The sequence below is a fragment of the Nicotiana sylvestris genome, chromosome 6, assembly GCF_000393655.2.
Source record: "Nicotiana sylvestris chromosome 6, ASM39365v2, whole genome shotgun sequence".
Taxonomy (NCBI): Eukaryota; Viridiplantae; Streptophyta; class Magnoliopsida; order Solanales; family Solanaceae; genus Nicotiana; species Nicotiana sylvestris.
The window spans coordinates 166,093,672-166,117,057 of NC_091062.1; the positions used below are offsets into that span (position 1 = coordinate 166,093,672).

At 35.6% G+C, this 23,386-nt stretch overlaps 1 protein-coding gene across 1 annotated transcript; it reads right to left on the minus strand.

Moving 5' to 3' along the window:
- Positions 1-2,746: 2,746 nt before the first annotated feature.
- LOC104211089 (uncharacterized) lies at positions 2,747-4,060 on the minus strand. Its single transcript, XM_009760087.1, has 2 exons — positions 3,749-4,060; positions 2,747-3,493 (listed from the first exon to the last, which is right to left on the minus strand). Exons 1-2 carry the CDS (start codon positions 4,058-4,060, stop codon positions 2,747-2,749), a joined length of 1,059 nt encoding a protein of 352 aa, XP_009758389.1.
- Positions 4,061-23,386: the final 19,326 nt, after the last annotated feature.

Below are 23,386 nucleotides of genomic sequence, written 5' to 3' on the forward strand. Positions count from 1 at the left end.
CTAACGTTATTCTTATTGTTACCTTTGGAAGCCTTGCTTCCGAAACCAAGCTATCTAACGGCAAATTGATTTTTTGCTTCTACTAATTACTTTATGCAGTTGTGTTCTAGTGAAAGACCCTTTTGATCAATTTGCCTTTTTTCCTAATTCTTCCTTCTGTTTTCTCTCAGAATTTTGGTGATGTAGTCTTTCGTGATTTCTTGTTTGAAATCTTGAATTCATTGTGAATGTTCCTTTCAATATAGTTGTTGTACTGGTCATGAAGTGAAGTGAAAAAAGAGTGATATTTTACAGCTATATTACTAGTATGAGCTTCAAAGACTGGAAAAGCAGTCCTGTTACGTTGCTGCCGACACAACAACAGAACTCATGAAAGCATTCTAATTTTAGTGCAAAGTCGGACATTGATTCGATTCGCTTGTAGATAAATGTGTAGCTTCATTGTGGAAGGTCAAGATACTGTGTTTGTTATTGTTTAGATGATTAAACAAGATATGTTGCTGGCATTGTCCACTCCGGACCATGGCCTTAATTACTCCTTTATCCGTGCTTGGGACGGTTTGACACATACAAAAATTAATCAGCTAACTCATGAAAAGAAACTGGTAATGCTAATTTGAGGATTTTGATTTTTATTTGTTATGCTGCATGCATGTTTCATCCAAAAAAATATACTATTATTGACAAAAATGTTGCCATCTTTGACAGTATCTCAGGATTACAGCAAGTTTAAGTATTTTCACAAAAGTGCAAGTTTGATTATGTTGTGATACATTCAAATAATGAAGTGCTTATAAAAAATATCTATCAGAATATGTAACTTATTGAAGTGTGAGTTTATTCTCTTGTAAAAGGTTAAAGCTTTTAGAGGGAAAATATTTGTTTACTTAATTTAGGACTTCAGAAACCCGCCTTGCATGCAGGCCTTTTTAGTTTTATATCTCTTTTAAGTTTTAATCATGTATCAAACACATAAACATACAGTGAGGACATGGGAACTCTACTTGATTTGGCAAATAAATGTAAAAGTAGAAGTAACCATTTAGGAAGATATATAGCACTAATAAGAGTAATAAACATATGAACAAATAACAACTAAGCACTTCATAAAAGCTTTTAAAGTTGACGTTGGTGTTGGCATCAAGTGTCTCGTTGGTGTAAGGAGCACCAGAAGCTCTACTATTAATATATACCTCTGGAAAATTGAAAACACAATTCCATTGGAACATCCCAATATGAGAAAGAACATTTGGTGTTGCAGATCATCGTCGGGAAAGGATAAGATATAGTGTGACCCTAGATCAGTAGAGGAAGACTTCCTCTGATGATAGGTTTTATAGCTTCTAATTTCTATGTACAGATGGTGGTATGTACATGATGGAAGTTGATAGATTTCTGGATAATGGACTCGAACAGGACCAAGCAGCCTGAGCAGAAGAGAAATGAAGAGCTAATTACCGAGCTTCAGCTTGCTGAGAGAAGAAATATGCAAAAGGTGATTTAGCTATCTGGAGGAAAAATGTTTATGCTAAATCCTGCAGTACCAAGTCCCCAACATATGTCAAACTAGGGACGCCGATGATGTTTGGTGAGTTAATTAATACAGCTCCACTTGTTTACATAATACTTATTACTTCTAGCTTAGAAAGCTCTTACAATATGTGAAAGTCCAAGATTGTTGCTTTATCAAAGAAAGGTTCCAGATTATTGCTTTAACAAGGCCAAACTCCTATTATCCCTCTCTTTTTCATTCTATAGCTTGCTCTAAACTGGATATCTACTATATGTTCCTGCTTGTTAGGTTCTATGAACTCTCATTTTCAAATAATATTATATATATATATATATGAATTGAAGCATGGTTTCATGAATCAATGCATGCATCTAAGGTTAAGACAAGAAATAGAAAATAGGTATTCCGTGCCCATTTATGTAAGTATATGTTTTAAAAGCCATTATGGTATAAGTTTCTTGGCGAGCGCTACACACAAGCAGCCCGTTGGTAAGCAATTAACGAAAAACTTTAGGCCTGTGGAAAAGGTCATAAAATTTTGTATATTAATTAGTGCTTGATATATGCTACATTATTTATACAGCTAGTGATTTATCTACCATAACTGCTCTAATATACAGTGATGAAATTTCCCTCTTAGATGCTTTTATTGCCCATATATATACCTAGAAAACTCTAATAGAGAAAAATCTTTAACGTGCATGGTTGAAGTTGTGGATCTGATGTTAAATCTAAAATCCTTTTTTTCTCTTTAGCCCTTTAATATAACTTTGGTCAAAGTAGATAATATCCTAAAATGATTGTCCATGAAAGGAAGGCCGTGGTTAACAACATTGCAAGAGCTATGAATGCATGGTCTTCTCTTTCTTTCCTGGGGATATATTACATTTGGGAGTACTCTTTTGTCACTGATAAACTATCCTAGAAATTGATAACTTGAACTTTCAGACAAGAGTATGCACGCATTTCATCGCACCCTGAATAGGGTGGCTAAAGTGTAAGGCGAATGAAGCCATTGCCTTAGGCCCACAAATAGAGGCCCCAAATATCCGTAGTAGTACTATATTATTATATAAAACATAGTGTAATTTATTTATTTATTTTTGTGTAAAGAAAATTTTTATTAATCTCTCAAACACCAGTACACATTTTCTGTAAAAAACTGTACAAACTAGAAGAAATCTTCTAGTCGCAAAATACTCTATCTTCCTTCCTGTTCTATATCATCTCTAGCTAATCTGTTACATACAATTGTTCTAGCCAGTTCCTACTGTTTCTGCCTTCTTTCCTTATATTCTGCATCTTCAATTTGATTTTGCATTCCTGCTTGATCTGCTTGCATATCAACTCTGGATGCATCACCTTATTGTTCCATACTGCCTTATTTCGAACCATCCGTATTTTGTATATCAGTGCCGATATTGTTGCTGTAATAAACTTTCTGCTCATTTTACCTTTCACATTCCTCGTCAATTTCTTCCATACATTTTCGATATCTGGTTCTTGAATTCCCTTGCCTAACCATTTCAACAGCAGCTTCAAACATTCATTCGAAAACTTGCATTCAAAGAAGAGGTGTTGTATTGTTTCCTTGCTTTCTCCACATATTTCACATCTTGTCTCTGTGCATACACCTACCTTTTCTAGTCTTTCTCTTGTCAGCAGTCTCTGTCGAACTGCTAACCAGCATATTATGCTATGTTTAGGGATGTTTACATTACTCCATATCCATCTAGCCCACGGCCAGTCTTCCATCTCCCCTTTCATCCATTTGTATCCTTCTTGTATTGTGTATTTTCCCCCTCCCTTTTGCCAATCATTCCCCTTATATCCATCTTTTACTTTATCTTTTATACTGCATATTCTTCTCCAGTACCAGCTACATTCTACTAGTGGCTTATACTGCTTCCATTGAACTCCTTTCATATATACATGATCCACCCATTTGACCCATAAGTTGTCAGCCTTTTGAGCAATATTCTATACATATTTATCAATGGCAGCCTCATTCCATACTACACAATCCCTTACCCCTAAACCTCCTTTGTGTTTTGGTCGACATACTATATCCCAAGCCACCAATGGTACTTTATTGGTGTGCTCTTTCCCATCCCAAATATAGTTCCTGCATATTGCAGTCACTTTTTTCAGCACCAATTTTGGAAGTAGAAAGATTTATGACAGACTCCTCGAGCTCCAGGTTTTAGTTCTACTTGTCATTTTATCAATTAGTACCTCACAATCCATAGCAGATAACTTTGTTGCTGCAAATGGAACCCCCAAATACCTAAATGGTAATGCTCCTTTCTTGTACCCAGTAGTCTCACACAAGTCTTCCAACTCTTGCTTTACCGTATTTGCACTAAATATGTTTGACTTGCCTGCATTTGTTGTCAATCCTGAAGCATTTGAGAAAGCTTGTAGACCCCTTAGCATCAACATTGCTGACTGATAGTTACCTTTATAAAACAGCAGTAGGTCATCAGCAAAACAAAGATGATTAAGCTTCATTCCTTTGCATTTTGTGTGAAATTCAAACTCCTTCATCCCAGCCACTTTATTTAAAATTCTAGTTAAGTATTCCATGCATATGACAAAGATCAAGGGTGAAATGGGATCACCCTGTCATAAGCCTCTTTTCCCTGTTATATTCCCATATAATTCCCCATTTATTGCTACACTGTACTGTGTGGTTGTTATACAAGCCATGATCCATTTGATGAACTTCTGAGGGAAGTTCATTGCATGCAACATCTCTTCTACAAATGCCCAGTCCACATTGTCATAAGCCTTTTTCAAATCTATCTTAATTAAGCAACTCTGAGTAGTATTTTTCCTTTTGTAAAGCCTGACCAAGTCCTGACAAATCAACACATTTTGCACTATTGTCCTTCCTGCAATGAATGCACTTTGATTCTCTGATATGATTGTAGGCAATATTAGTCTTAATCTGTTACATAACATCTTTGACACCACTTTGTATATAGTGTTACATCCTGCTATTGGTCTATAATCCCCCACACTTGAAGCATGATTTCCCTTTGGTATCACTATTATCCCTGTTTGATTTCACATTTTAAGATCTCTCCTTTTCTAAAGAACTCCATTACTGCCTCTATTACATCTTTACCCACTATCTCCCAGCTATCCTTGAAAATTTTGTTTCCATATCCATCTGGCCCTGGTGATTTATCTCCATTTATTGCCCATACAGTTTCCTTCACCTCTTTCTCTGTAAACTGCTCCTCTAACATCTTCCTTTGTGATGCAGTTACTACTGGTCCTTGTTGAATCAAACTACTGTTAACATGCTCCCTTTCCATATTAGTGGTTCATAGCAGTTTTGTGTAAAATTCTATGAAAGCCTTCCTTATTTCATCCAAATCTATTCTATTCACTCCCTGATCATCTGTTATAGAAAAAATTCTATTCATGTTCCTTCTTTTCTTCATTATACTGTGAAAGTACTTTGTATTCAAGTCTCCTTTTTCTATCCACATCACTTTACTTCTCTGCCTCAAGAATTGGTGCTTTGCTTTATTTAATCTTTTATTCTTCCTTAGTAACTTTGCTTCCTCCTCTTGTATATTCTGGTTCGAAGGGTCTATTTGCATTCTATTTTGACACTTTAGCAGCTCTTCTTGTGTTTCTTCTGCCTTCCTTTCTATTTGACTGAATTTCTCCCTATTAAGCTGCTTTAGCATTCCTTTCAAATTATTCAGCTTCCCCACCAACTCATACATTTTTGTCCCTTTTTTTTTTGTTCTCCACCCTTGTGCAACTATTTCTTTAAACTTTGGTTCCAAACTCCACATATTGAAATATCTAAATACTTGTTTCCTTTTTTTATTCTCTGCCCACCTGACTACTGCTGGACAGTGATCATATGTACCTTCATTCCTATAATGCACCTCTGAATCAGGCAATTTAATTATCCATTCTGTATTTATGAGCACTCTATCTATCCTGCTGCATACTCTATCTTCACCTCTTTGTTTATTGTTTCATGTATAAAATGCCCCTGAAGATTTCATCTCTTGTAGTTCACATTCCTCTACACAATTCTTAAAATCCCTTATCTCTAACATTCTCACTTGACTCCCCACTCTATCTTCTATTTAGTACACAATTGAAATCACCCATTACAGCCCATGGTCCCCTCATTTGTTCATTAATCTTCTTGATTTCTTCCCACAAGCTCTTCCTTAATGTTGCATCATTAAAACCATACACTATAGTTACTGCAAAGACCATTCTATTACCCCTATGTTGTACTTTATGATGAATTAGATGTTCTGTGATACTTATTATGTTAACATCAAATATCATTGGCTTCCATAACACCCATATTCTCCCCCCTTTATGTTTACACAAGTTAGTACTGTAAGACCAACCACTACACAGACTAAGAGCAGTTTTTTGAGCTTAAGCTCTCTTGACCTTTGTTTCCAAGGACCAAACATCCCAACCTGAGAATTGTTCATAAACATATACATTTCCTTCTGTTTGTCAAGATTATTCAGTCCTCTGGTATTCCAAAACCCAATTCTATCCATTCTTTGGGAGATCTCCCCCACCCTTCTCCCCTATTATTCCATTTTTTCTTTCATCACCACTTCCCTTTACATTTAACTTCATTACTGTCTGACTGGTACTTGCCTCCTCTAAGCTTTGTTGCTTCCCTAATATTGTAAATGTATTTCCTATTTTCAATGGCTCTTCTGGTATTATCATCCCTCTTCTTACATATTCCCAGTTCTATACCCTTGTTTATAGTACTTTCCCCTCTCCATTTATTCATAACCTCCCTGTTGTTTCTGTATTTGTTGTTCCTCTTTCTCTAATTGTGTTTGCCCTTGCTGTGTTCCTTCTCCTGCATTTTGTTGCTCTAATTTTTTCTGCATTTCTAACTCTTGTTTCTTCTCATTCTTCTCCTTTTCCTCCTTTATAAATTTTCGACATTCATTTCAATTCATGACCATAATTTCTGCATTTTTCGCACATAACTGGTTTCCATTCATAATGAATTTTCTGTTCCACTATCTTTCCTGCCTCATTTTCAAACCTAATACTTGTTGGATACTGCTGTTTCAATTTCACTTCAACTAACACTCTTGCATATGTTAGCCTTTCTCTCTTAGTAGTTGCAGCATCTGCTCTCAATGGTTTTCCTATCAGCCCAACAATTTTTGCAAGTGATGTTTGCCCCCAGTATTTGACATCAAGCCCCACCATTCTCACCCATATTGGAATGTTTTCCATCTGTTCCTTAGTAATTTCCATATCAGACTTCCATGGCTTAACTATCACTGGTTTTCTGTCAAACAACTGCACTCCTTCTTCTACCACCTTATTCCTGCTTTCTATACTGTGAAATCAAACCATGAAAACTCCCATGTTTAGTTGAGCTACCTTATCAATCCGTAATCCTCCCCAAATTCTTCTAAAATAACCATCAATTACTACTTGTGGTGGATTTGAACCCAATACATAGCATACTACTGTTGTCAACCAATATTCTACCTCATCCTTAATGTCCACCATTGTTATTTTCACATTCGTTTCACTTTTCTCCATTGTTAGGTCAATTCATTCCTCTACTGGTATTTTACCTACAACATTACTCCAAACATTTATTTTAGTCGAACCTGTATTATTGTTCATCTTCTCTTCCTCTTCTGTTCGATCTTCCCATGATTTCCTACTCACCTCTGAATCTCCATCTCCTTGTGGTGTTGTTGGTTTTGATATCAAATTGATATCCAGCGGCACAATTCCTTGTATTGAATTGATACTCTTCACTTTTTTAGCATCCTCTTTCTGTGGAACTCCTATGTATGCTGAATTTGAGGTCTGACTCCCATGGATTTTCTGACCTCCACCTCTATTCCTTGATTTTCTCGCCATGTCAGTTTTCACTGAGAGATAATCTTAGTCATAGAGAGAGGAAGATCTCATCATAGTATAATTTATGTAATTATTATACTTTTGTTTTAGGCCACCAACACGTGTGAATTTGAAGACATACTCCTAGAAATGGACCATGCTGTTCGACCTTAAGGGTTGGTCATCCTCCGCAAAGGAGTTAAAGTCTTGTATAAGGTCAGAAAAATCACAGCAGGGTATGAGATGGGAAACAAAGTTGGTAGATCATGAAGATGGCCCTTTGGTGGCTGAGAAAACTCAGGTTGCCGTCAAACAATACAGGTGAAGACCTAGGCACATCCAATAATGAATAAGTATATAGATATGACCCTACAATTTTGGAGTCGAAGGTGATATTTCCAGTTATAGATATGAAGGTTTCTACTCCACAAAGATGGCATGCCACACAGCAATGTTTAGGCTATTTTTCTTTGGTATTGTTTTGGAGGGAAGGAGAAAAAGAAGATGCTTATCTCCAAATAATGAAGCAAAGCAAGAATTTACTAGTATATGTTAAGGAGCAATTTTTTAAGTTGTTTATGCTGGCTACTTATTGAATATTACAGTATTAGTGATTCCTATATTAAACTGGGACCAAAACCATTGTTAGTTAATATAGTTACACTTCTCTTATTGTAGCACCAAGTTCTGATTTCGCTAGGTATATGAACAAGTATACTTGATATTATTTTGGAAAATTATTCAGTTATGTCCATTTATAAGAAACTTATTATAAAACTTGGTCAATTCATAAAATATTATTAATATTAGCCAATTATCTATTTGTAGCCAAAAAAAGGTCGAATTTTTACTTTTCTTTTGAGTGAGTGTTATTAGAATAGATTGAGTACATCCTAAAGAGTTTGAATCTCAATTTTGGGATGATTTGGTGGAGTTTTGAGCTGGTTTGAATTGAAAATTTGAAGTAGAAGATGAAACATGAAAAAATGATATTTGTATCACACTGTATATCATTTGTGTATCACATATGTATCATATTTGTATCATATGTATATCCATGTATACCTTTTTTTTGGTAATTATATTTTTCATTAATCACCATAGAAGTCATTACAAAACAGCAGAGTCATCCTCGACTTGCTTAGTTCTTTACATACATCTATCACTATACCTATACTATAAGCAGAACATAATGGACATTATACAAGTATTTGCTGGACAGTTGCTAATTTATCTTCAAAATCTAAGTTGTTGCATCCTTGCTCTCACTAACCCTCGTGCTCTAATGTTACAAATACAGGCCACCTCTCTAGCTATTTGGATTGTATTTCTTGCTTTCTTTTCAAGGATTCTACTGTTCCTCTCTTTCCATATCCCATTAATGTACTAAGCATAGATCGTTTTCACTGTTCTAGCTTTACACGACTTCCCTTTAGCTTGTACTGATGCAACCGTCTATGTCCAGGAGTTTACTGGAGCATCATACATTTGCAACCTTCTTAGTAGTCTCCACCATACTGTTTTGGAAAAGCTGCATTCACCAAATAGATGCAGATGTGATTTATCTGCACTATTACATAAGCTATATTTTGGACTTACTTGAATTCCCCATCTAGTTAACCTATCTGATGTTAACAGTCTCCCATGACATTGAATCCACATTGTGAATAGTGCCTTAGGTCTGGCTTCATTATGAAACATTAAGGATCTCCATGCCACTTTGTTGTAGTTCTGTAGTAGTCCTAGGTACACTTGTTTAGTAATACTCTGCCTTTGCTTTACTGTTGCCACTTGTTGTATTACTGTCCTTGCCTCCATGATCTTCCTCGCCATCCAACTTGCATGTTGAGGTAAAGTCACATCCATTATGGTTTGCCCCTTGATGTAATATGTGTGAATCCATCTTATCCAAACTTTGTCCTTCTTTTGTGACAAATCCTCGTGGATGTTAGTGATGGCTTCCTTGTTCCACACTCTTAGATTCAGTAGATTATAACCTCCAGCAGATTTAGGCAGACACATTTTCTCTCATGCCATCAATGCTCTTTTTGTAATTGTATTAGTGTCGGACCATATATAGCTTCTACAATATGACTCAATTAATTCCATCACTTTAGCTGGCAATATGAACACTTGGGACCAATAAGATTGAATATCAAATATCATTGTTTGAACTAACTGTACCCTACCAACATAAGACAATTTTCGAGCTGTCCAAGAGGAGATTCTTGCAACTATTTTCTCAATCAGTGGTTACCATTGTAAAGCTGTTAACTTCTTTGTATCCAAGGGAATTCCCAGGTATTTAAAAGGCAAACCCCCAAGTGAATAGCTAGTATTCTGCAGAATTCCCACCTTTTCCTTCAGTGCTACTCCACCAAATAGATTTCATTTTTAGTGAGATTGGCTAGTAGTCCAGATGCTGCTGAAAACTGTTGGAAGCAAGCATGTAAAGTTTGAACTGATTTATTATCACCTCTTGCAAACATCGGTAGATCATCCGCAAAGCTGAGGTGAGTTATATTGAGTTTGCCACACCTTGGATGAAATTTGTATTCCTTAGCTTGCTTCAATCCTTTAAGTAGTCTGCTTAGGTATTCCATTGCAATTGCAAATAGAAATGGTGACATAGGGTCACCCTGTCTAAGTCATTTGGCAGCTACAAAAGGCTTTGTCAATTCACCATTGATCATGATCGAGTAACTCACTGTTGACACACAAGTTTTTACCCATTTAATGAATTTTGTAGGAAATCATAGGTACTCTAGTAGTTGCTCCAAATATACCCATTCCACAGAGTCATAGGCTTTCATCATGTCAACCTTTAGCATGCATCGAGGGTAGATATGTTTCATGTTATAAGCCTTAACTAATTCATGAGCTAGAGTAATGTTATCCGCTATTTTTCTCCCAGGGATAAATCCTTCTTGGCTTCAGAGATGATGTATGGCATTATCTTCTATAATCTGCCAGCAATGACTTTAGAGATAAGCTTGTATAATATTGTACAGCAGGCAATAGGTCTAAAGTCCTTGATTGTCACCGGATTAGGAATTTTAGGCAATAGAGTAATGGTGGTGCAATTGATTGCTGGAAACATCACCCCTGTATGAAAGAATTCTTTCACTGGTGCATATACCTCTTCTTTAATCATTGGCCATGCTTTCTTGAAGAATTCTGCATTGTAGCCATCTATACCATGAGCTTTGTCACTTCCTATCCCTTTCAGTCACTCATCTATCTCGTGATCTGTAATCTCATGTATACTTTTTTGATACATGTGTCGTAGAAGAATCTTTTTTGAACTTGATTTTAACTATACTAATTTTGATACCAAATCAGTCCAAATCACCTCTAATCTAACTCAAAATTTGTATATTGACTTATCTATATGTTTTCAACGAAATTCAATCATACCCATTGAAAAAGGTACTTTTTTATCTTAGATTTTTGGAATCTTATATATATATTTTTCTGTATTTCATCACTTTATTTTCTACCCCATCCATAAAACTTTCTTTCCGTCTTGCATCTAATGTTATTGATCACACTTAAAAATATGAAAGGAGATTTTTGCGTGTGATTCTAGGAGAGAAAGAACCATATTTATTTGAGTTTTCAAATTTTATATGTGTTTGGCCAGTTTTGGTAAGTCTGTGATTAATAGCTCAAATAAAGTGTATTTCATCACTTTATTTTCTACCACATACATAAAATTTTCTTTCCGTCTTGCATCTAATGTTATTGATCACACTTAAAAATATGAAAGGAGATTTTTGTGTGTGATTCTAGGAGAGAAAGAATCATATTTATTTGAGTTTTCAAATTTTATATGTGTTTGGCCAGTTTTGGTAAGTCTGTGATTAATAGTTATAGATTGGTAAGTTGAAACTTATTTAAAACATTTTTATAAGATTCCCATTTACTTTTATATATACAGTTTGATTAGTACTTGAGCAGATTTATGGTCATTAGAGCCCAATTGATATTCATGGGCTTATTCTACCAGTCGACAAGAAAATATAGTCTCCAGGGGTACATAAAACTAAATGGCAACAATTACAATGGCAATAATAATTGGTAAGCTATAGAAAGGGGGTCCTAGTTGGGGAATAGAAGGATATAATTCGAGCATGACCATCAAAGGTTGTGGCGCAGTGGTTGAAATTTCTTCGCCTTTACCTATAGGTCGTCGATTCGAATCTTATGAATGAACAACCTCTTGTTAATGGGGCTTTTATCTCTGTAGTTGGTTTATCTTGTGCAAATTCAAATTAATCGGACAAATGAATTTTGATATATATCATGTGCCTGATGATAAATAAAATAAAAACAGATTTCAAGCATGCAACTAAAATGAAGGATCAGACATTATGATGTTGGAATTTGGACTTACGTTAATTGGTTATAGCCTGAAAGGATAGTGACGTGGCCCAAGTGGTGGATAAATAAAAGGCCTAATATTAAATATTGTGTGTGTGGATAAGTGAAGCCCAATAACTATTGGCCTGTGATGGGTAGACACTCTTTATAAATAGAGGTCAACCCTCATTTCTCTAGATATTAGAAAACCCTAGCGTATTCTGCTTCTTGAATACGTGGTAACGGTAGACGTCCCATCAGTCAAGTTCTTCGGGCTGTGAGAGCGCATAGCTAGTCGATTGTGGAAGTTGGTCTCAGGCTTAATCGTCGTTTGTTGTCCCTGCTGAATCCATGGAGTTTAACGGTAAGCTTCCTTAGACTCTAACTCTAGATTGATTGTATAATTGTGTCTTGATTTCTGCTATGGCTACGAATTAATTATCTTACAGTTGGTATCAGAGCCACCATAGTTAGAGATTAAGATCAATGAATTAATCTTGAGTTTCATAGTATATAGTCTGTTATCGATTTTCGAACGGTGCGAAAATTATTTCGTTGAAAGACTGTTTTGGGTAAACTTCTTTGACGTCGGCTACGATAGTATCGTGTCATATTGCTTTCTGCAGAATGGATTTAACCATGTAATTGAAATTACAATAACTAATTACTATTAAAAAAAAGGTTTGATGTGGGCTGACGGAGGCTGCGGCGGCTTAACAGAATGGGCAAAGCGTTTGTTATCAAAACTACTTTGATTTTGATTATACAAAAAAAGGGTCAAATATACCCCTATACTATTGGAAAAGGTCTAATATTATCCCCCGTTATACTATCAGTCCAAATATATTCCTAACGTCATATTATCGGTACAAATATATCTCTAACATCATAAACGTGGTACAAACCTGCCCTTCCTCCGTTAACTGCCTCCCTATGACAACATTTCATTGCCACCTCACCATTATACTCCCATTTTCATCCCTTTCCCACAACCTTTCTTTCCCGTTCATTTGAAGAAAAATCATAGTTCATAGATATATAAACAAACTATATTAAAAGAAATGCTAACAACTAAAGATAATATGAAACAATGTGAACCAAGAAAATTCTAATTTTGCTATTCAAAATTCATACTTATACGAACGAAAATACATTTTGTTTTATATAAAAAGCTAAGCAAATATACAGGCAAACTAGTTTAAGGTTTCAAATTGACCATGGTGAGAAAGAAAAACAACCTAGACACGAGAGTTAATTTTTTTTTTTTGTTTCTTTCTCTTCAACCACATTTCTGGAAGGCTACCTTTTTTCCCTCTTTACGTTTTATGTTAAAATAAAAGTGCTACTAAATTTTTCCTAAATAGGTCTTACAAATTCAGCGGCAATACAAAGAAATACAAAATAAAACACAAAATTGGAAGGTCAAGTGAAAGGTACGTACAATTCCAAGATCGACCGGAGAAGCAATAGGTATTTTGAAAAGCAAGAGGAAGTAGAGGCAGTGAAGTCTTCAAAATAATGATAGAACTTCAAAGTAATTAAATTTGGTAGTTGCAAACAGGGTAAAATGGTGAGGCAACAATAAAATGTGTTCATAGGGGAGACAGTTAACGGAGGAAGGGCAGGTTTGTACCACTTTCATAATGTTAGAGATATATTTAGACCAATAGTATGACGTTAGAGGTACATTTGGACTGATAGTATAACGGAGGATAATATTAAACCTTTTTCAATAGTATAAGGGCATATTTGACCCTTTTCCGTTATATTACCTCTCTGATTGGCTTTTTACACTATTTTGGTAAAAGAATATAAAGATTCTTTTGTTGATTTTTTTTTTTTGGTGATTATCCATAAATAAGTAAGGCAGCAAATTGATGTAGCCAAATTACCCGTGGCCCTCTAGGAATTAAAGATGGCAGTTATATCCTTTAATTATAGTGGTGGTTACTTTTTTAAATTAATATTTCGTGCTTCCAAGTTTGTGGCAGTGGTTAATCCCTTTTAAGAATTTCCTTTTCCTTTTTTTTTTTTCCTATTACAACGGAAATTGGTTGCTGGATCTTTCTTATTCCATCAGCTTTGTGCTAATTGATAAATGTAAAATAGTATTTTATTGATCATTAAATATGCTTGGTAGTCTTATTGAAGTTTAACGTGAGAGGATGGAATTAAACATGATACTAGCATAGCATAGATGAATTACAAGGGCTCTATTTTAATTCACATGTATATTATATTAGTTAAATAAGAATTTATGATTAATAAATAGTTTCCACCAAAATGGTATATTTATTTGGAGTCATTGGAAATTCTTAGAACTTTATGCATGTGAAACATATTATATGTGGATTGAAATTTATGATTAATAAATAATTTTCACCAAAGTGGTCTATTTATTTGAGTCATTGAAATATTCTCAATGCACCATGTCTAAATTATCCCTTACAAATGTACATTAGTATTAGAGGTTTACCTTTGATAAAGCTTAATATCTTGAATTTTAATGTATATATATACAATAAATAAGGATAATTTGATGTAAGAGAAGGTTTTGTGTCTCTTACCCAAAGGAAGGACACAATTTATGCCTTGCGCTCTTGGATAACAGGGGGGAGGTTTTATATCTCTTGCCTAAAGGGGAGGATGCAAGAATTCCTTGGACTCCTTGATTTTTAAAAGGGAAAACAGTTGCATCTTCTACCCAAAGGAGGGGTGTGATGGATGTCTTTGACTCTTTTGATCTATATATTTTAGACCATAATTTTATCTAATTTTTGTGTTGTTTGCTTATACAGTTGTTAGCAACATGACTACTCAGTTGAATTTCATTGAAACTTTGACTAGTAGCAACTACAAGAAATGGAAACAGGATGTTAAAATAGTGTTAGGTCTGATGAACCTGGACTTTGCATTGACTGAACAGAAACCTGCTGAACCTACAACTACTAGCACTGCTGATGAAAAGGCTAAGTATGAAAAATGTATGAAGGCTAACAAATTGAGTCTTATGATCATGAAGAGATCCATTTCTGATCACATAAAAGGTACAATTAAGGATAATGGAAATGCAAAAGATTTCTTGAGTGCCATTGGACAGAAATTTCTAGAATCTGATAAAGCTGAGATAGGTAGCCTAATTGATTCCTTGTCTACCATAACGTATAACCTTGTAGGTAGTGTCCGTGATCACATTATGAAATTGGTTAACATTCCTATAAAACTGAACAATTTAGGTGTAACCATTACCGATGATTTTCTTGTTCACCAATCTCTAAGGTCCCTTCCTGATCAGTTTAACCAATTTAAAACAATCTATAATGCGCAAAAAGATAAGTGGAGTGTTGATGAGCTTATTATTGTTTATGTGGTAGAGGAAGGGAGGATTCAAAAGGAGAAAGTTGAGGGTGTAGTGAACTTTGTTAGTTCATCTAGATCAGCTGATTATCCCTCTTATAAAAGAAAAGGTGGACCCAAATTTCATAAAAAGAAACATGGTCATTCTCATCATCCAAGTGGTAATAGTGGTCATACTCATAATCCTGGTCAGTCTCATAATTATCTTGGTCCTCAAATTGTAATTAAGAAAGAATTCAAGTGTTAGGATTGCAAACAAGTAGGTCATAAGAAAGCTGGTTGTTCTCTGAAAAAGAAATCAGGTAATCTTTTGGCTTTTATCTGCTTTGAAAGTAGTCTTGTTCACGTTCCTTTAAATTCCTAGTGGTTGGATAGTGGTGCAACTATTCATGTAACCAATGACTTGCAGGACCTAGTAAGCAGACGGAAGCCAAAAGAGGATGAAGTCAGTGTTGTTGTGTGCAATAGACTCAAAGCAAAAGTAGAGTTTATAGGGATATCTATTTTACCTTTTAAGAATATTTCTATTATTCGTTTAGAAATACTGTTTTGTACCGTCTATGAGACGGAAATTAGTTTCGGTTTCCCTTTTGGACAAAATTAGTTATTCATTTCAACAAAATAATGGTATTATTAAAATTTCCTATGATTCATATGTTGTTGTTGATGTTTTTTTAAGTGATGGTCTATATCGCTTGAATATATTGAATGAAACTTTTTCTGCAATGCATGCTAAAAATATTGCCCACAAAAGGTCTGCTTTGAGTAAAACGTTTTACCTATTATGGCATATGCGTCTTGGTCATATTTCTAAAGAAAGAATTGAACGATTGATAAAGGAAAATATTTTACCTGTTCTTGATCCAAAAGATTTTGAAACTTGTGTGGATTGTGTTAAGAGTAAAATGACCAAGGTTAAGAGAAAGGGTTCCACTAGGAGCTCTGAACTCTTAGAAATAATTCATACTGGTATTAGTGGACCTTATGTACATACTTTGATTGGTATTTTATTACTTTTATTGATGACTTTTCAAGGTACTGTTATATATATCTTTTAAAAGAAAAATCTGAAGCACTTGATAAGTTTAAAATTTACAAGACTGAAGTTGAAAATAGCTTGAAAAGTCCATTAAGATAGTGAGGTCTGACTGTGGTGGTGAGTACTATGGAAAATATGATGATTCTGGTCAATGTATGGGGCCTTTTGCTTTATTTTGCAAGAATGTAGGATAGTAGCACAATATACCATGACAGGTACTCCTTAGCAAAATGGTGTGGCTAAAAGACGAAATTGTACTCTCATGAAAATGGTGAAAAGTATGATGTCAAGGACTAGCCTACCTGAGTCTCTTTGGGGTGAAGCCTTAAAAAAGCTAGTTATATCCTGAATAGAATTCCTACAAAATCTGTCTTGAAAACTCCCTTTGAACTATGGGCAACCCGAAACCTAGCTTGAACCATTTTCACATTTGGGGATGTCCAGGTGAAGTTCGTATTTATTCACCCACAGAAAAGAAAACTGATCCTGAAACTACCAGTTGTTTCTTTATTGGCTATCCTGATCACTCTAAAGGCTTTAGGTTTTTCTGTCCTGAGCGTGGCACTAGAATCATTGAGTCTATTAATGCAAAATTTCTTGAGCATGATGTTTGTGATTGTGATTGTTCATGTGGTAAGGAAATTGTATTGAAAGAGAAGGAAGTCATTGTCCTTATACCTATTATACATGAAAAGGTGGTAAACCAACTTATTCATGAGGGGGAGAATCAAGGGAACAATGATGTAGATCCTATAGTTCTTGAACAAAATGTACACAATGAACCACTCAGCATGTCACAAAGAGAAAGAAGGTATGTCATCTCTGATGATTTTATCGTGTATGTGATTGAACTAGTGATACTGGAGAGCTAACTGATCCTTTATCATATGCTCAAGCTATTTCCTCTCCATTTGTTGATAAATAGCGTGAGTCAATGAAAGATGAAATGCACTCCATGGAACACAATGGAGTGTGGGAGTTAGTTGAATTGCCTGAAGGTTTTAAACCTATTGGTTGCAAATGGGTGTTTAAAACTAAAAGAGACTCTAAGGGAAACATAGACCATTATAAAGCAAGGTTGGTTGCTAAGGGTTACACTCAGAAAAAAGGTATTGATTATAAAGAAACATTTTCTCATGTTTCATCCAAAGATGCATTTAGAATTATGATGGCTCTTGTGGCTCATTTTGATTTAGAATTGTACCAGATGGATGTTAAAACTGCTTTCCTGAATGGGAGTCTACTTGAAGAAGTTTACATGGTTCAACCAGGGGATTTAAAGAAGCTGGTAAAGAACATCTAGTATGCAAGCTTAAAAAATCAATATATATGCTTAAACAAGCCTCTAGGCAGTGGTACTTGAAATTTGATGAAATTATTACAAAATTTGAATTTGTGGAAAATAAACTTGATGAATGTGTTTATCTCAAAATAGCTAATGGCAATTTTATTATTATGGTTCTCTATGTTAATGACATTTTGCTTGCCACAAATAATTTGCGCTTGATGAATGAAACCAAATAATTTTTGTCTAGGTCTTTTGATATGAAAGATCTTAGTGAAGCCTCTTTTGTTCTTGGGATAGAAATTAAAAGAGATAGGTCACGTGGTTTATTGGGTTTATCACAGCGTTCCTACATTGAAAGTGTTCTTAAAACTTTTAATATGCAAGACTGTAGACCTGGTATTGCACCTGTTGTAAAAGGAGACAAACTTAGCAAGGATCAATGTCCAAAAAATGGAGTTGAAATGAGAAATATGAAAGATGTGACATATGCAAGTGTTGTTGGTTGTTTGATGTACATACAGGTTTGTACAAGGCCTGATATTACATTTGATGTTAACATGTTGGGAAGATTTTCTTCTAATCCTGGGTGGCCACATTGGGTGGCTGCAAAGAAAGTGGTGAGATATCTACAACGCACCAAAGACTTCATGCTTGTATACAAAAAGGTTGATGATCTGGATCTTGTAGTATATTCAGACTCTGATATTGTATGTTGTCAAGACACTATGAAATCAACTTTTGGGTATATTTTTATGTTGGGTGGAGGTGTTATTTCTTGGAAAAGTGAGAAGCAAAGTGTCACTGCTACATCTACAATGGAAGCTGAGTTTATTGCTTGTTTTGAGACTGCTTCACATGCTGTCTGGATGAAGAATTTTCTTACTAAATTGCAAATTGTGGATTTTATATCTAAGTCGGTGAATATTTTTTGTGACAACAGTGCAGCTGTGTTCTTCTCCAAGAATAACAAGAGAACAAGAGGTTCTAAGCATGTTAGCTTTAAGTTTCTTAAGGTTAGATACATGGTAAAAAAAGGTGATATATGTATTAAGCATATTAGCACAGAATCTATGTTGGTTGATCCTTTGACTAAAGGTCTTAGGCCTGTAGTGTTTAATGAACATGCTAAAAATATGGGTATTTTAGAGTCTTTTGATGTGCTTTAGTCGGTGGGAGTTACTTTGTAATTGCTGACGGAGATATTGCTTTTGATAAATTCTATTTTTATGCAAGCTTGTGTTATTTGATATCTGTTATGCTTATGACTAACATGATAATTTATTTATTTTTATTTCCAGCTGGACATTGCATAAACTCATGATATCTTTGAGTCTTGCGGCTTGTTGCCTTGATTATCCCGGGTAAGGCAAAAGGGAATCCTCCTGAGGTGATATGATTTTGTGTCACTTGGAGGCTCCTAAGGTGATATGGTTATAATATCACTTGGAGGATTATTTCTTTCTAAGAGGTGCGAATCTATTCACCTTGATTAGAAATATAAAATTCTTAGCACACATGTTTGATCCATGTTGATGGAAATTCTAGCATATGTGGTCGTAGATAGAATTTATACCTTAAAATGGTGTGATGTCTACTACGATTCATTGTTAGTCTTTTCTATTGAGACTGAATGAATTGTTATATGAGTCATTCTATCCTTGGCTATGTGAGTAGTGTGGCCACCGTAGAGTCTAAAATCCTTTTTCAAAATGATTTCCTTAAAAACTCAAATATTTAAAATTGTTTTCTTGTCCTCAATTAACGTTGGCGTCCAAGTGGGAGAATGTTAGAATTTGGACTTACGTTAATTGGTTATAACCTAAAAGGATAGTGATGTGGCCCAAGTGATGGATAAATAAAAGGCCTAATATTAAATATTGTGTGTGTGTGGATAAGTGAGGCCCAATAACTATTGGCCTGTGATGGGTAGGCACTCTTTATAAATAGAGGCCAACCCCCCTTTCCTTAGCTATTAGAAAACCCTAACGTATTCTGCCTCTTGAATACGTGGTAACGGTAGACGTCCCATCAGTCAAGTTCTCCGTATTGTGAGAGTGTGTAGCTAGTGGATTGTGGAAGTTGGTCTCAGGCTTAATCGTCGTTTGTTGTCCCTGCTGAATCTATGGAGTTTAACGGTACACTTTCTTAGACTCTAACTCTAGATTGATTGTGTAATTGTGTCTTGATCTCTGTTATGGCTACAAATTAATTATCTTACATATGAATGCATGGCATAAGACAGGTGGGCCATTCCCCAGAATTTTCATTATAATGAAAGAATTAAGCTTCCATATAGACAGAACTATTGGGCTTTTTAAGCTTGGTTTAGCTTAAAGAGGGTGAATGGAAAATGGAGGTAAAATGAAATAGTTGAGTTCCCCTCCTTGGCAAAGGGATATTGTCTCATATTAGAGGAAGAAAAGACTTTTGATGGGTGTATATACAATTGCTTTTCTTCTAGCTCTTAAAGAATTAAGAAGAAGGCAAGTCTCGTGCCATCGTCGCTCGCTCGGCTTGGGCTTCAGTCAAAGATTGATTGATTAATCTTTTTGGACAAATTTCTTTCAATTATTTAATTAATTAATGAAAATTCAATCCGGAATAATCCAGGACCCGTGACGCGATCCGGTCCAATCCGCTTTCTTTCCCGGATTATTTTTAAATCTGTTTTTCTGCAATATTTCAAACAGAAATATTTTCATCTGTTCCAACAGCCATGGAAGTTTCTGAAAGGTTGCAAACCTTTTCAGAAACAGTTCCAGAAAGGCTATAGATATGCTTTGAATCCCAGAATCTTTCCTTACGAAATTTTCTAATCTTCTTCTTCTTCTGCACAAAATTTTCTAGTGTGTTTTACAACCTTCGAGTGGTTCGTTGTTTTACCGGCATTTTTGGTACCAACACTCCGGTGAGTTAAATCATTCTATCCTGGGAGGATAATATTCCAGCACCGAGGAAAATAATTTTCTTAAGGACACATTGTACATTGAGTGTACTCAATTTATTCCGAAATTATTTTCAAATATTATTTCGATATTCTGTTGCTACTAACTTTCTTTTTCTGTTTCTATTTCAAAATTTTTACTGTTTTTAGTTATTTATTACAGTAATACAAGTTGCCTAACAAGAACAAAATTCAGAAAGTAAAAGAATAATAATTTCATAGGTAAACAAGACTATACTAGTGGTACACGGTACAAGCTAAAGACATAGTACTAGTAATAATTCTGAGTTATTTACTGCTATTCTATTGAAAGTAGAGTTGTTGTTTCTTATGGATGGTACAAATATAGAAGTGAAATCAACTTCGGGCAACCATAAATTATAATTCTCAAAAACTATGTGCAGCCCCTCGATTGTGTACCAACAACCTTAAGATAATCAATTAAGAGGATAGGTCATCACTAACTTTTATTGACCCTAAGCCTGTAGCTTATGCTTCTAGATCTAGTGCACATACCTGGCCTAAATGGGTCATTCTTTGTACACCTTATAAGTGGTAGACAAACAGACAACTCCCCACCTAAGTTTTGATTTGTAAATCAAATCTTGATTTCATAACATGGGTTTGATAGTTGAGTCCGGAACCAAAATATGGTTTTTTTTACTCAAATTACACAACTAGGTGGTAAAAAAAAAAGTTACATTTTTATATATAGCGCCAGTTATACATTAACAGTAACAGAACCGTTAATGTATAGCGCCACATATACTGCAAAAGCTGACATTTACAGGTATAGCGCCACAATACCTGGCGCTATACATTAACAGTTTCGTTACTGTTAATGTATAGCGCCAGGTATTGTGGCGCTATAATAGATTTTCCTGGCCTCACCAATAATTTCGGACTTCAATAATTCAAAAGCGTATAGTGCCAACGTTTTTGGCGCTATACATATAAAAAAATCCGGCTAGCCATTTCCTATATAAAGAGGTTAGGATTATATAGAAATTCATCCAAAAAAATTTGTTAACTCTTGTTGAAACGTTTATTGTTCTTAAATTCTCCAGCATTTTTTCATTATGTCTGAAGAGCGTAGAATAAGAGTTGCATTATATTGGGGGGGGGGTGAGGTTGTGATGGAGAATAACTCTGTGGGCTATAGTTTACCTGCTCAATGTCATGTTAAATTGCCACCTACAATAGAGTACGATAAATTGATATCGTTATTATGCAAAAAACTGAGTATGAGGAAACGTTCAGTTATAGTTAAAGTAACCGGAAGATATCCGTATTCCGTCACTCCGCAAGGGGTTGTTTTTTACTCGGAGTTTAACATCGACGATGATGAAACTTTGAGTGATTTTTTGAGGACTCCGGACGAATGTCGGGAATTTCTTATAATCGCAATGTTGGAGATGTACGTGAAGGTCGAAGACGTTCCCAAAAACAAGGTTGTGCGTAGCAGAGATAACCCTCAGTCATCGGGTGGTTATTCTGGAGCAGTTTTTGCCTGACAGGTTCCGGATGAAAAAGTTTTCATTGATTTAAACTTATCACCGGCGGCGAATGAGCCACGAGAAAATAATTTATACCCTGCTTTCCATAATTCACCAGACGAGTGGTAAGCTTTAATTTTCATTTGTGTTAATTATGTATATTTTTGGCGTACTTGAATTTGTATTAACGCTCATATATTTAATAGGGGGTACCAGCCGGATATGAATTTTACAAGTGGCCCATCCGGTAGTCATCACCTAATTGAAAACGTCCATCATGGAATTTCATCACATTACGACTTGTAAGTGAAGTGATATAAAACCATATGTATATCATTTATTAATTCAGTAGCTAATATTTTTGTTGGTTGTGCAGTGAAAATGAGCAAGTTGAACCACCTGTACTCACTCAATTGACGGAAAACGACGTATTACACCGGAATCTGGCAGATGCACAGAGTGATGAACAGAACAGTGATTACGATAACAATGCTGATGAATCCGGAGACGAGACACCCTTTTTTCGTGAGGATGGTGATGAACAGGATGAGGAGGAAGGACCTGATTTGAAGAGAGACTCACCTAGACGAAGAGTGTACAGGTCCGAAGTGCCGTTTCATTCAAGGGAGATTCCTTACATTGATAACTTGCCAACCGTGCCGGATGTGGAAGCTCTCACAAGGGATTTTGATGAAATCCGGACAGCAATGTGGGATGAGTCTAGACCAACGGTGCTTGCAAATGGGATGTTTTTTCCTGATAAAGCACGCTTAAGCAGGGCTTGTAAAATGCACAACGTAAAAGAGTGTCGTGAGATGCAGGTATGGGAGTCAAGTCCGATGGTATACAAGGTTGTTTGCCGCAGGTGGTTTTGGCCATGTAATTGGATGTTGCGTGCGACCAAGAAAAAGACAGGTATGTGGAAAGTGGGTAAATATATTCCCACCCACACATGCGAAATGGACACATTCAACGGTAATCACTTCAACTTGGATATTGACTTGATATCTCTTGTACTTATTCCGCACCTCGAAGCATCCATAAGGTATACAATCAAAGAGTGCATTACATCAGTCCACCAGGAATATGGCGATACCATTACGAAAAGAAAGGCATTTCTTGGGCGCAAACGAGCATTTGAAATTGTCTACGGTAATTGGGATAAGTCATTTGCATCTCTGCCAAAGTACATGGCCGCACTGCAGCACTTTAACCCCGGGACAGTTGTTGAATGGAAGCTTGAGCAGAGTTCGGGAACACCAGAATACATATTCAATTACGTGTTCTGGGCGTTTAAGCTAGTAATTGATGGTTTTTTGCATTGCCGGCCCGTAATATCCATAGACGGAACTCATGTCTATGGAAAGTACGATATCAAGCTATTGATAGTCGTGGCAGTGGATGCTAATGGACAGATATTTCCTCTAGCTTTTGCTGTTTGTGCCAATGAAAGCACAGAGACGTGGATGATGTTTTTGAACCACCTGAAAGAGCACGTTGT